The sequence below is a fragment of the Plodia interpunctella genome, chromosome 26 (genome assembly GCF_027563975.2).
Source record: "Plodia interpunctella isolate USDA-ARS_2022_Savannah chromosome 26, ilPloInte3.2, whole genome shotgun sequence".
In the NCBI taxonomy this organism is placed as follows: domain Eukaryota; kingdom Metazoa; phylum Arthropoda; class Insecta; order Lepidoptera; family Pyralidae; genus Plodia; species Plodia interpunctella.
The window spans coordinates 1856232-1870859 of NC_071319.1; the positions used below are offsets into that span (position 1 = coordinate 1856232).

The 14628-nt window shown below is 37.4% G+C and overlaps 1 protein-coding gene across 2 annotated transcripts in view; it reads right to left on the reverse strand.

The window, feature by feature from the left end:
- The window catches only part of LOC128681105 (tyrosine-protein kinase-like otk), a 37250-nt gene that overhangs the window by 16102 nt on the left and 6520 nt on the right, over positions 1–14628 (reverse strand). For both annotated transcript variants that reach the window (XM_053764711.2, XM_053764712.2), the window contains exons 3-5: positions 1785–1853; positions 1041–1156; positions 584–734 (exon numbers count right to left, since the gene is read on the reverse strand). In XM_053764711.2, coding sequence (XP_053620686.1) covers positions 584–734; positions 1041–1156; positions 1785–1853 — 336 coding nt within the window. The remainder of the gene's footprint in view (positions 1–583; positions 735–1040; positions 1157–1784; positions 1854–14628) is intronic.

The window sequence follows — 14628 nt, forward strand, 5'->3', positions numbered from 1 at the left end:
AAATAAGTTTTATTTTTAACAAAAAATACGTGTGTGTATTATTAAAAAACGGTTGGCATAAAGACAGCTTTATTTACTGTGTGAATGTGAATGTGATTGGTGGATTCTAAACGTAACGTTATCAACAGAGCTTAGCTTACCTCTCAGAGGATCACTAATGCGTGAAACAATCTTTATTAATTCCATCATATGCACCACATTTAATTAACAATCAATTATTTCATTTAAAAAATGACATTTTATTTCATTCGACGACCTCAGTGGCGCGGTGGTAAAGTGCTGTGCTTGCCTCTGAACCGAGAGGTCCCGGGTTCAAACCCCGGTCGGGTCAAGATGGAAAATGATCTTTTTCTGATTGGCCCGGGTCTTGGATGTTTATCTATATATATATATTTGTTATAAAATATATTATCGTTGAGTTAGTATCCCATAACACAAGTGTAGAACTTACTTTGGGTGTAGCTCGATCTGTGTAATTTGTCCTAATATATTTATATATATTTATTTCTGATGAACCGCCTAATCCACAGGACCGCCAGCTGGTAGGTACCAGCTAACAATTGACGATGATCACGTCACTAACCGACAATATCCAGCGTGATCTCAGATGATATTGTGTGGTTCCCGTCTGAGGCGCGACACGTGTACCGTCCGGCGTGGCCGCGTGACGCCGAGGACACTAGCAGTGTACCCTTGGTGGACGTCACACCTTCCGGCAGAGGGTCTTCCTCGTTCTGTGTGAAAAAAAAAACGTGAATTCACACAATACATCGCTGGTTTTTCTTTGCGGTGGTAAATAAAAGAGCTCGTACAAACTATGCAATAATGTTCATGCTTTCGCGTCGACATCCGTCTGAATTCGGCGATAGTGTGTCTCTCTCATCTGAGAGTATTATCGGTTTCTTCCTCTGCCGTTGAGCGTCGGAGCCCAGGGTCCGCTTTCTTACTTTTTCGTCTTTACTTCGCACTGACTTCGGCATCGCTGGTTGCCAGACCATTGGCACGAATATCATTCATTTATTTATAATTTGTTTACTTACCAAATACCATTGTACAGTGGGCGCCACACCGCCTGCGACTTTGCAATGTATCTTGCCGGTGCTGTTGAGTTCCAGCTTCTTGCTGTACGGTTCCGGCTCAAAGCGCAGCTTGCCATCTGTTGGCGAGAGGTGGAAACTTTAGGTTGTGATTTAGTACCGCTACTTGACGGTAGATGGCGGTACAGGTACATATAATAACGAGTCAATTTACATTGATGTTTCAGTTTTCTCTCTCGCATCCGAGCCATTTCCCCAGTCATCCCTTAGCCGCAAAACGTTGGAGCCCAGGATTCTTTCATTTTTTCTTGTGTATTAGAGGATTTAGTACTAATACTAAGCCAAATTGTCATGATAGGGACCAACACTGTTTAAATGAGTTTCTTTCGGCATATCTTTTTAGCAGTGGTCGTTCCGAAATGCTATTAGTCTATAGCTTACATGGATATTATTTAATTTCGAATGATGACGTGAAAAAGTGACAGCAAAGGTCTAATTATACAATAATGAATAAATACTTCGATTTGGATAGGTTTAATACATAGGTACTAAATATTATAAAGGGAAAAGATTTGCTTTTTGTTTATCTCTCCTAAACTCAAAAACCACAGGGGCCGATTTTGATGAAATTTCGCACAGAGATACGTCAAACCCCCAGGCTAGACATAGGCTAGACTTTTTATTATAGTTTCACCCAAGCGAAGTCGGTGCTAATGTTTGTGATAGGAATTAAAATTAAATAGTCACCGTTGACAGCTCGATATCTCCTCCCAGTTTTGTGTGAACGAACCCTGTGTGCCGGATGACGGTCAATCTCTGTAACAAGGCAATGCATCAGTCCTTAGCTGTACTCTCCTGTACAGACTAGAGACATTACGAGACATTTGACGACTGCCTGCGCTGTCGTCTATTTCGTCTGCCCGAGCGCAATTGTTTGGGCACTCGGGACAAACGAACAGATTAACTATTTTTGCAGTTAATAAATGAATATAATACAGGCATAATCTATACTATATGTATGTATTATTATATAGAGATAAGCGTTTGTGACTTTGTGAGTTTGTATGTTTGAGGCGGGAGACGAGACCTGTTTTGATATACCTTTTGACTATGTACGTACATTATGTACTTTTATATATTATTAGAAAAACAACACATTGTAAGAAAAAATAATGGTAAGCCGATCTGGCATGATAGGGACCAACACTGTTCAAATGAGTTTCTTTCGGCATTTCTTCTCAGCAGTGGTCGTTCCGAAATGCCAGTAGTTTGTAGCTTGTGAGAAATAACTATAAATATAAAAATTGACGAGAAAAAGTGCCTGTGAAGGTCTAATTTCTGAATAAATGATTTGAATTTGAATTCGGGTAATATCCGAAACTACCGAACCGATTTCAAAAATTCTTTCACCATTACAAAGGTACATTATAAAATTACCACGGGAACGAGGCCCCGGGCAACATCGTAGTATAAATATTGGGAGAGGTCTAGTCCAGCAGTGGACTGCTATTAAGGCCGACGATGTTGATGACGTAACGGTAATGGACAAATCACACAGATTGAGTTAGCCCCAAATACAGTGCTTAGGTATATTCATGAGTTAAAAAAAAGTAATTTTTGACACAAGCTCTTAACCAAACATCCACGGCGACCGATGAAAAATAAATAGTATTAAAATAATATCTATCTCTGTTGCTCTCGTTCACCGTCCTGCTCTATCCATCCTGCTTTCATAGGTTTTATAGGTGTCAAATCAGTAAAATTTTACAAGGCCCTTATTTAGTCTAGTTTCAAAGCGTCCACTTTTGGCCGTATGCTTGGTCGTGTAATGTAAACGCATAGGAACGAGTTACGAGCCGGCACATCAAAGTCGAGCGCCGTATTCTTGGCCGCGGGGGGTGACCACGGGTCGGGGAAAAGTGGGACATTACTCAGGAAAAATTTTTGTTTTGGGTAGAAAGACCAACAGCTATAAAAACAATACAATGGTAAACAAATATAGTTAGATTGGAGCCAATTAAAGGTCCTCGCCGATGGATACAATCTTTGTTCCATAATTTGATGATCAAATGATACGCAAATAAGCAATAATATTTTTTAAAATGTCATACATCATTTACATTCTTCATCGAATTTTTGTTTTTGACATTGGAAAATATATCTAATTTGATTAATTGGAAAATAGCCTACATTCAGCCGAGCCTACGTCATTTATTTGCAAACCAAATCTGTTATTCATAAAAAAGATAAAGCACACTTTGTCTCTTTCTGTCAATGCCTTTCGTGTTAACATAGTAGTACATACAAATGTGTTACAGAGGTCTTAAAATTTAATTACTAGTTGTTCGCCGCGAACTTACACCTCACGAACACAACATTTTTGACGAGTTTTTACAAGTGTATATTTCAAAAACGACTTAACCGATTTTGATGTCCCAAGAACTAAAAAATACTATTAACAGATCTTACATACCTTTTAAATTTCATCAAAATCAGAGCAACGGTTAAAAAGTTATCGCGTTACAAACATACATACAAAAAATTTATTTTTGCCCTAAGTTGTAATTGCGTAGTTATAACTCAGAGCCATGCCTCATTACTGAGTCGTGTTCCGTTGATTTCTATATAATAGGTTTGGACACTGACGTGCGTTGACGTACGTCAAAACTTCATATAATCTACGCGTTGTCTGTCGACAGACGTCAAAATGCAAAATGACAAAGCGCGACTGAGCATTCTCTGCAAAAAATGCTCATGGCTCTTACTTGCCTTTTTCAGGCTATAAATTACAAACCATGGTCATCCTACACAATGTAAACACACGGGGCTCTGCTCCGTATCAGTCGGGGCTCGATGGCCGATCAATTAACACCTGCGTTTACGAGAAAGTGGGTAAATATTAGTTTTTTGAGTTCAGGGCCGGCGACCGGGGGCGGTGGCCGGCACGGCACTACCGATATCAGATCATCCAGTTATAGATAACTGGCTGTTGCGCGCGGCTTCGCCCGCGTAATTTTTCCACGGGAACAGTTATTTTTCCGAGATGAAATGTACCCTATGTCCTTCTCCACACTTCAAATTACACAAGTATATGCAAAATTGGTCGAGGAGATAGACTAGATAAATGATTTGTCTTGATCTTTAAATCTAAGTGCAAGCCGGTCGCAATGGTTACAACCAGGTGTAGCCTGCTTATCTCCGGCTATACCCAGGTGCAGAATGTATTATTCCGGCTAGACCCAGGTCTAAAATTACTGAGACCGGCCGGATATAGATCTTGTTGCACTTAATATTCTTTTTATCGGCGCGATTTTCAATGTCTGGATCCTAGACTCCTTCTACATCTCCTAAACTTGATTTCTATAATCATTTTGGAGACAGGTTAAATTTAACTATGTATTTATACAATAACTCGTGTAATAGTTAGGAAATATATAAATAAAAAACCTATAGACCCATTTTGAAACGGGAAGGAATCAGTATGTTTCCTTTGATCGTCTTGTACTGTCGACGCGTTAGTTATTCGTTATAGCGTAAGTTAATAAATTATGTCGATTGTTTATAGGTCATTTTTTGTATATTCATAGAATCGGCGCCTACTGTCTGGGTGTATGTTTATAAATACACTAGCTTGTGCCCGCGACTTCGTACACGTGTAAACTCCTCGTTTTATTTCTGTTCGCGTAGTAATTTAGTGGAATTCTCTCTTATTTTACAATAAAAAAAAATGGTTTTCTATCTATTTTATTCATTGTTGGGCGCCAAAATAGCTTCAAAGAGGAAATTGAAATATCCTCACAAAATGAGCAAGAGCCCAATTTTTTAAATATATTTCCATCTTATCCTAAGCCAGCTACCACTATTAAACTGAAAATTCCAATCAATTTCATAGTCCATAATAAAACTCGCTTTAAAACTAACCCCATCCCACCCACACGGATACAAGTTAAAACACCGATACGGTAGCGCCACCGCGGCGTAATTCGGAACTAAATGCGCATAATGGCCGCGTAGCCATGGCAACCGGCTCGTAAAATTTTATGGCGTCGGCGGGCGCCCTCGCTTTCAAACGCAACGCTGTGTGGGATTACGAGCCAATTCGCTTTTATCGCGTCTAAATATTTTGATCCGAATTAAATAAAATGGCCGCCTTTTCGAGTGGTTTTGTGAGATCAATGGACCCAGATATCTTTCACTTTTGCGTTAGGCCCACATGAATGAGCGCGGTCCATGAAGCCTACACATACACACGCATACTATTTTATTATCAAAAAGAAGAACAAATATATGTAATAATGGCCGAAACATGCTACAAACAATACTCGAAAACAAAGTATCTATTTTGTGTTTCGTCTTCAACTCCAGATGTACAGTCAACAGGGCATCAAGTATGCATGCATTAAACTCTATGGCGCGGTAGTAGCGACGAGTTTGCAATGGATTTGGATAGCTTGATGTGCTGTTGACTGTACCGATAACTAAAAATTTTTACATTTTATTACTTCATCATCCTTCAACTTCCATTCATGATTTTCATATTAGGTGCTACGCAAGCAAACAAATAAATAAACAGCTGATGGTAAGTGGTCACCAAAGTCTAAGGAAGCCTGTAACACCAGGGATGTTCAAATTCAAATCATTTATTCAGAAATTAGACCTTCACAGGTAGGCACTTTTTCACGTCAATTTTTATATTAAATAGTAATTTCTCACAAGCTACAAACTACTGGCATTTCGGAACGACCACTGCTGAGATGAAATGCCGAAATAAACTCATTTGAGCAGTGTTGGTCCCACTTTGCACACAGTACCCTATCACCGCCTCTCTCGCCCTTCAAACCGGAACACAACAATGCAAGCACTGCTGTTTGGCTGATATAGTTGAGGGTGAGGTATGCAGACGACCATTCTCTGGTTAGACAAACAAGCATTTTTACAATATAACATTCTTGAAGAAATTCCTAAATTCCAATACATTCTACTCGTAACGGACAATATAATTGGCAGAGAGGTGGCAGACAGACAGACAATAGTCTACGTGATCTGAATATGTTATATCCTAATGGCATGGCGCATCGGTACGGAGCATCAGTATTGAAAACTGACGGAAAACAATAAATAATCGAAAAGACATGCAAATCTCTTAAATTTATTTGAATCATGTAAAATAAAACCAGATGTTGACCGGGGCTTCGCTCCCGTGGGAATTTTGAGATAAAATATAGCCTATAGCAATCTTGGATAATGTTCATTTCTAATGGTGACAGAATTTTTGAAATCGGTTCGGTAGTTTCGGAGATTAACCCGCCTCAAAAGTACAAACTCACAAACGCTTACCAAGAGGTAAGCGTTATAAAGATATAATAGTAGTATAGATAGTATAGAATAATGGTATTTACCGAAGTTTTAGACACCTGAAGAAAATGGAAATACGTCCAATTTCTCAATTAAAATGTGTCTAAAGTCTAATTAGGTACAATCAAATTTAGGTAAATTTAATCACTTAAGATGCTTCATAGTCTAGATTTTATAATTCACTAAGCAACACTGTCTCTCCAATGTACAGTCAACAGCACATCAACCTACCCAAATTCATTGTAATCACGCCGCTATTGCCGCGCCATAAAAGTTAATTTTCAAACTATATGTGCTGTTGACTGTACCAGGCATGGCCACATAATTAGAGATTTTAATTTACTCACAAAACTTACCACACTTCAAAAACTCCCACAGCGCAAAACTGCCGTGGCAATAAAAATGCCAAACCTCAAAACTTAATTAGATAGCAGTGTCACTTCAATGTATTAATTAAAGTGCCCCCCCCATACCCCCTCATAAACTACCCTTAAGTCGTAAAGTGTCACGAGTTGACGGAATTTGGACCCCACCACCCCTAGCCACTGTGGGCTTAATTTAATACCGTCATAATTTTTTTACGATCCGCGGTGAAAAATATTAACAGTAGCTTTGGGTGCTTTTAAGGGGGTAGGAATTTTTTTTTATTACGGTTGATCAAAATCAACAAAAATGTCTAATATATTACCGTAAATAACTTTTTTAGATTTATTTAACTAAGTAAATGGCGGACTGAAAGCTCGACCCCTTTATTCCTAAAAAATAAAACGTACTTTAAGCTAAAACATTGTTTCAAATTCAAATCATTTGTAACGCAGCTACGCTTTGTTTTGAATCTCTTTCGATGTATTTCGCCTGCGCTGGCACATTTGGATCTACTGTCATTTTAAAATTCTAAATCCGCTCGAACACTTTGTCGCGTAAACATTACGATCAAGCTAGCGAGGCAAGAGGGCGGCCGTGATAAATTTATAAACATTAAATAAAATAATAAGAACAGACCCAATAAGGGTAAGTGCTCCATTTATTGTGAATATATATAACGTATCACCTAATCTCTATTTTAGATTTTTAATTTATATTTAATGATTCTAGGTCTTACCTTAAGTTTTATAATAAACTCACTTCACTACTTCACTCACACACACTCACACACTCACTTTACTATCCAACCCACGATAAAACCCCCGACATATTTATTCAGAAATTAGACTTTCACAGGCACTTCTTCTCGTCAATTTTTATATTAAATAGTTGTTTCTCACAAGCTACAAGCTACTGGCATTTCGGAACGACCACTGCTGAGAAGAAATACCGAAAGAAACTCATTTGAACAATCCACAGTTGGTCCCTATCATGCCAGAAGGGCTTACCATTATTGTTTCTTACAATGTTGTTTTTTAATAATATATAAAAGTACATAATGTACATAGTCAAAAGGTATATCAAAACAGGTTATGATTGTGATCCGAGTGCTGATTATAATATACTCGTATAGATAGATGTGAAACACAATTAACTCAAACATACAAACTCACAAACGCTTACCTCTTTATAATAATAGTATAAGTTAAAGTATTCTTAGAAGTATAGATTGAACGATCAATCGACCCAAACCATACTTCAAACTATAACATAACGACTTAACGACCTCGGTGGCGCAGTTCTTGCCTCTGAACCGAGAGGTCCCGGGTTCGATGGAAAATGATCTTTTTCTGATTGGCCCGGGTCTTGGATGTTTATTTATATATGTATTTGTTATAAAATATAGTATCGTTGAGTTAGTATCCCATAACACAAGTCTAGAACTTACTTTGGGGCTAGCACAATCTGTGTGATTTGTCCTAATATATTTATTTCGTTAATTCATAAAAAGGTTAAATTTCTTCCCAAATTGAAATAATGTATAACATATTTGATGCTACATTCTTCAAATCACCATCAAACACACTAAATAAATGTATAATCTTCACATATTTTCTGGGATACACTTCTTATAGTTTTTCTAAAGAATATGGCGATCGAAGAGAACGGGTTCCGTAGCGAGCTATCTCAACTGAAACAATGTGGCGGAACTAATAGCGGTAAGTACAGCCAAGAAGAAAATCGACAATGTTTTTTGCGTCCTGCCTGTACCTGCAACTCAATTTTGAAGCAGACATCTTGAATCGATTGAGCTGAAATTTTGTATACTATATAAAAACAAGTTCATATTCAATTTTAACAAATGTAGTATTTTAAAAGTAAAATTTATACACAAATAACTCAAAGATATGAAATAACGAGGTTATCTTTCAGTTTTTCCCAAAGGTTGACTGGTAGAGAATGCTTTTAGCATTAAGCCCGCCCTTTGTGTCGTATTATTTGGTAAACACTGCGGAACGGTCGGTCTCCTATTTTAAATATCTGATAAAAAGCTTGAATAAAAAATAACAAACAAATTATAATAATAAATGGATAATAGACAAATTGTATGACATATTCCGCCAGGAATATAGCATGTAATGTATGTAATGTTGAACACAACTGACGTTAACGCTGGCTAATTTTCATAAGCTTGAAAATACTGTTAATTAACTTTAAACATCAGTACTTTACGATTTACCCTCAGATTTACGACACCCAGACCAGACGGCTACCTATTTACATTCAATATTACTATTTCAGACTTTTTCAACACAAAATCACCTAGCATTAGCTCGTACTGCAGCCATAAATCGTCTATAATTCGATTTAAGCGGCTCCCCGGCTACTTTACCCTGATTAACTGCCCGTAAAAACTAGATTACAATAATCCTGACTGGCTATATTTTCTCTAATCGTTCATAGCAAAAGTAAGATATAAATTTTGTTTTAATGTGCTTAGATTTCGGGCTATCTAGTTTTAGCTATGATTTTGTATTCAATGAGTGAATATAAACGCAGGCGTACTAGACCATGGCAAATAACAAGAATGGCTGAAAAAAGAGACAGATGGAAAGAACTCTATCGTCAAAAATCTTTATTTTATATAACAATGTGGCGTGGGTTCAATAGAATAGAAAAAGGGCTCCAGATTAATAATTAAAAAAGTTAAAATGTAAAAGAGAAAAAAACACAAATCATGACATTTTCTTTTCTACACAAAATGACGAAACTTTATGGAAATAAACTTTCGCACACATTTCCCACCAAATACTCTTGTCAGCGACTGTACACGTGCACAGATGTATCAAATTATCCCGAGCTTCGGCACACATCTCACGGCCAAATTGCATTAACTTCTGCCCGTGGCACGGGAAAAAGGTACGCTAACAGCGGCGCCCTTTATCTTATAGCAATATGGCGAGGAGATTCATGGAACAAAACGCGACCAATGTCAAAGAAATGTACTGCGTTTTGTTCTATTATCGTTATATCATCGAGCGTTGTCATCGATTTACTATCTTTGTATTGTCGTATTCCTCATGGCTGAGCATAGTAATCATTATGTGGAATGTAACGCACAACAATTTTCGTGGCAGCCTTTATATGCGTCCTTTTATCCGTACTAATATTATAAATGCTTAAGTTGGTCTGTCCATCATTTATTTCTATACATATATACTAGACTCGACTGTTTGACATAATATGGCGCAGTCATTAGGACGGAAACGGAAATCGAATGTTAAATCCATATTAATATTATATGTCAGATTGTCTGTCATTCTTTAATGGGAAAACCGTTGAGGCGATTTCTTACAGTAATATCTCGAAAAGCTACAAACTACTGATATTTCGGAACGACCACTGGCTGAGAAGAAACGCCGGAAGAAACACATTTAAAAAGTGTTGGATATCATGCCATTATTGTTTCTTTCATTAAAAAATAATGACAGAACTGGTCGCTATCTTACTATCTTATAAAAACAATACGTTTCTCATCCATCTGTCGGACCATACAAACAGGACAATCCATCCACATTTCCAATAGATCTACGGCGTCTGCGCGAATTATTTGGGTCGCTACGTGACCAGACTACCTGTAGACCCCATGCTTAATAGGGAAAAAAATCGGTCAAGTAAGAGTCGTGCACATTAAGAGCTCTACAAATATGCAAATTTACGCAATTTACGGACTCAGCTATGATGATACTAACCCTAGTATAATAATAGCAAACTCCGTAAATTCACCTAATCGCTGGAATGACTACATCTGAAAACGACCAAAACTGTAAGAAGACTTTGTCTAAAATTTACAAGGTAGCAAAACGACTGGTTACCTAAATATCGTTAACCGACCACATTTCAGAATCGCTGGACAGGCAAAATTACAAGTACACTCACTGAGATAATAAAAAAACAAGCACTTTATCAAATCTTTAATTGAAATAAATCAGTTTACCTACTAAACAAACTTAACATTACATTTTGTTAAAAGATATTATTATTTAAGGAAAACGGGAATATGCTTCGATGAGAGAGAGAAAGAGAGAGAGATCGTCATAATATCCAGGGAAAACAATTCCTTTATAAACTCCAATGTTTGTTTGTCGAACGGAAAACAGACTTTAATAAATATTCCTTTTCATATGCCGCCATGAAAATATGCCGCTATGAAATAGAATTACGCTCCAAAAAATCTATGAAAACGAAAACTAGACGAAAAACAAATAGGCGAATTTGAAAAAAGAATACTGAATTGAATCCTCGAATCAGCGGCGGCGAAAAAAGAAACGCGACCATAGAGGACGTTTATCAATTATTCCGCGCCGGAATTTCGCGTATGGCAACACAATGGACCATCAATTCGTCCGGGAAACAAAAAAGAATTGCAACACTAACATTCCGCTGGAACAAAGGGCGGATAAAAAGCGCGCCAATAGCCCGCCATCTTGGATTCGGGACTTATTAAATATCCCGTCGATGGCTTGGGAACTCACGGATTTTGAATTTAGTTTTTGGTATGATCCCGTTTTTGTAAAACAAGAGAAATAGCTTCCACGAAGAAGGTATACATATCATTAAATATTGTGTGTATTTTACCCGGGTAAGTTTATATAATTATTGCTTCGGTTAGTCCACCGTCTGAGTCTCAGATTTTATCGTCATGTCAATTTGTGACAATGGCCTGACAACTAAGGTTGCCGAAGACCATACGAAATGGAAACACGAAAGGTAGGAATTGACGCTGACTACTCCACTAATATTGCCATGAAAGTCATTCTAAACTAGTTGTTCGCCACGAACTTACGACCTCGTGAACACAATAAATTTTTACAAAATTGTGAATAGTTCAAAATGGCCCATGGACTTAAAAATTCTATTGACAGATCCTACATACCTTTTAAATTTCATCAAAATCACACCAACGGTTCGAGACCTACATACAAAAATGTATTTTTGCCCCAATTTGATTTGTAAACCTCGCTCACTTCTCTCGCTCGGTCAAAAACAAAGTGGCTTCTCGCTTCTCCCTTTGTATACTTAAGGCCTCCTACGCACTGGCGACCATGGTCGCCGCGACCTGGTCGCGGCGGCCAGTGAATTCTGGACTTTATATGGCAATCGCTATAGCCCCTACGCACTTAGCGGCCAGCGACCAGCGGCCACCGTTGGCCGCGGCGTCAAATTTGATGCCACGCGACCAGCGACCAATCGCCAGTGCGTAGGCAGCCTTAGACCTTTAAAACTACGCAACGGATTTTGATGCGAATTTTTTAACAGATAGTGTAATGAAAATATCTTTAGGTTTAAGTGCATGATTTACTATGGTTTTATCCGAGCGAAGCCGGGACGGGCTGCTAGTATACATCTATATAATAATTACTTAATTGATTTTTTCAGCCAACAAAATTCCACTAAAAGCAATCCCATTTATACTCGACGTCAGAACAGATTTTCCAGCTACTTAAGGAATAAAAATCACACTTGCAATTAGTCGATAGCTACACGCTGTATAGGCGTCTCTATCACGCGTGTGTATTGTGAGCGAGACGGCTGGACAAAAGGACGCTCGCGTATTCATGGGCGAAGGCGGTGGAGCGTTAAGCACTAGACTCGTCGATGATGATGAATTAGGGGTGGGGTAAGCTTCCTTTTCATTTATATCGATATCGATAGAACAAAACTTTTCATGAAGATGCATTACACACTCGTGCGTTTTTAGGGGTTCCGTAGCCAAATGGTAAGGGTAACTATAATGATTGTGACATACAGACAGACGTCCGTATGTCACATTTTATTATCAATTTATTTTATTTATTGACAAAAACTAAAGAAATAATCTCTTAATTAGGATTTTTATAAGAACAACGTTAAACTCTGAAATATAGCTGTAAATAAAATCAATGTCGAATAACGTCCCTTTCTGGGATAACGCAGTCTCAGAAAATATATATATAAAAAAAACAACGCATATTTTTATTACTTTTTCTGTATGTGTTTTCTTTGTGCAATAAAGAGTTTACACACAAATCACGAAGAAGCAACGGCGCCAAATTCAATTTAAAATATTTATTCCATAATAACAATAATCATTAATACTACAAGTTAGTAACAACAAATATATAAATTAAAAATAAAAATACATTCGAAAAGAAAAATTTTAGAACAAAATTATTTTCAAAAAAACATCGACACAATACCGTCCCATCACTATATCAGAACAGACACTGCCACTTGATGACTGCACGCTCGCATTGAAAATTGAAACTTGAGATGCACATGCACATTGCAAGCACCCAGTGGCGTAGCCACCTTGGGTGTCACCCTGTGCGGAAGTTGGTGGTGTCACCCAATCGAAAGTAAAATTCAATCCATAATATTATTATAAAAAGGAAAGACTTGTATTTTTGATTTTTTGTTTGTAATGAATAAACTCAAACTACTGGGCCGATTTTGATGAAATTTGGCACAGAGATAGGCGAAACTTTCAGGAGTGACATAGGCAAATTTTTATTATGGTTTTACCCGAGCGAAGCCGGGGCGAGCCGCTAGTAAATTATATTTTAAATATTAAACAAATAACAAAACACAACAAAAACTAGGACATAGAAAAATATTTTTATCTTACAATTAAAATTTCTTCTTTCTAACTTTGATAGCGGCAAACTCAGAAATAACTTTTATCAACATTTACGAGTACTTCTTATATTTTGTATTTGCCTCGTGTTCGATGACAAGTGAATAGGGGAATCCCCGAAGAAGATTTATGTGCTAGCGATTTTTTTAAATGTTTGTACATTGTCATAGTTGAGTCACCGGGTGGGTGTAGCCCCCAAAAAAATTACACCCAGTGCGGCCCGCCCCTACCCCCCTTTGCTACGCCACTGGCAGCATCTGTATTTTTACCGGGCTATCGATAGGTGGGGATTAATTTTTCCTTCTTTTTAGTGTCCCATAGCCGAATGGCAAAGATCAGAACTGCTGTATTTAAATTTACTGTATTTAAACTGTATTGTTCTGGTCACGCGCCTATCATAATAATGCATTGTCATCCAAACTAAACTCGTGTACAAAATTTCAACTCAATCGGTTGAAGATATCTGCCTCAAAATTTAGTTGCAAGATTCCACCCAAGACATAAGTTACATTGCAAGTTAAATAAAAGCTTGTAATAAAAAAATATCCAACTGTCCAATTAGTAACATCAATGTCTAAGATTAATAAATTAAATGTTTTTTTTTATTAAACGTCTAATTATTCTAATCTTAAGAGTTATTTAGGGTGTTTTTAATTAATAATTGGTATTTCAACTTTTTTTTGTATGGAAAATAATGAAATTGCTTGTCGACGGCATTTGAAAAGAAGAACAAGTTAAATCCACTCATATCACTATGGTCACTCCAAAACTGAGCCGCTTAAAATTCATTTGTGTCTGCCATCAGATAGAACGATCCATTGTCCAATTAGTAACATCAATGTGTATAATGTACACTGTACACTGTATAACTAGCTAATTGTTGTAACAGACGGATTGTTTTGAAGAAAAGGTAACACAAAACAACAATAGAAAGAAAGTCTTGTATTATTTAGTGCACTTGAGACCTGAATGCGGCCCTTATGAACGTCGGCGACCTTCGACCTTCAAAACAAAGGGCTTCAATTTAAAGAAGTTGTATTAACCCCCCGACCCCCACCTTCCCCCCCACTGCAGGCTTTGTCCGGGCACAGTATAATAAAAAATGCTGTCCGGGTTAAATATGTAACCTATGTCCAATAAAAAATTCTTAGATTTATTCAAGGAGACGGACTTAAATCCTACTAATATTAGCTC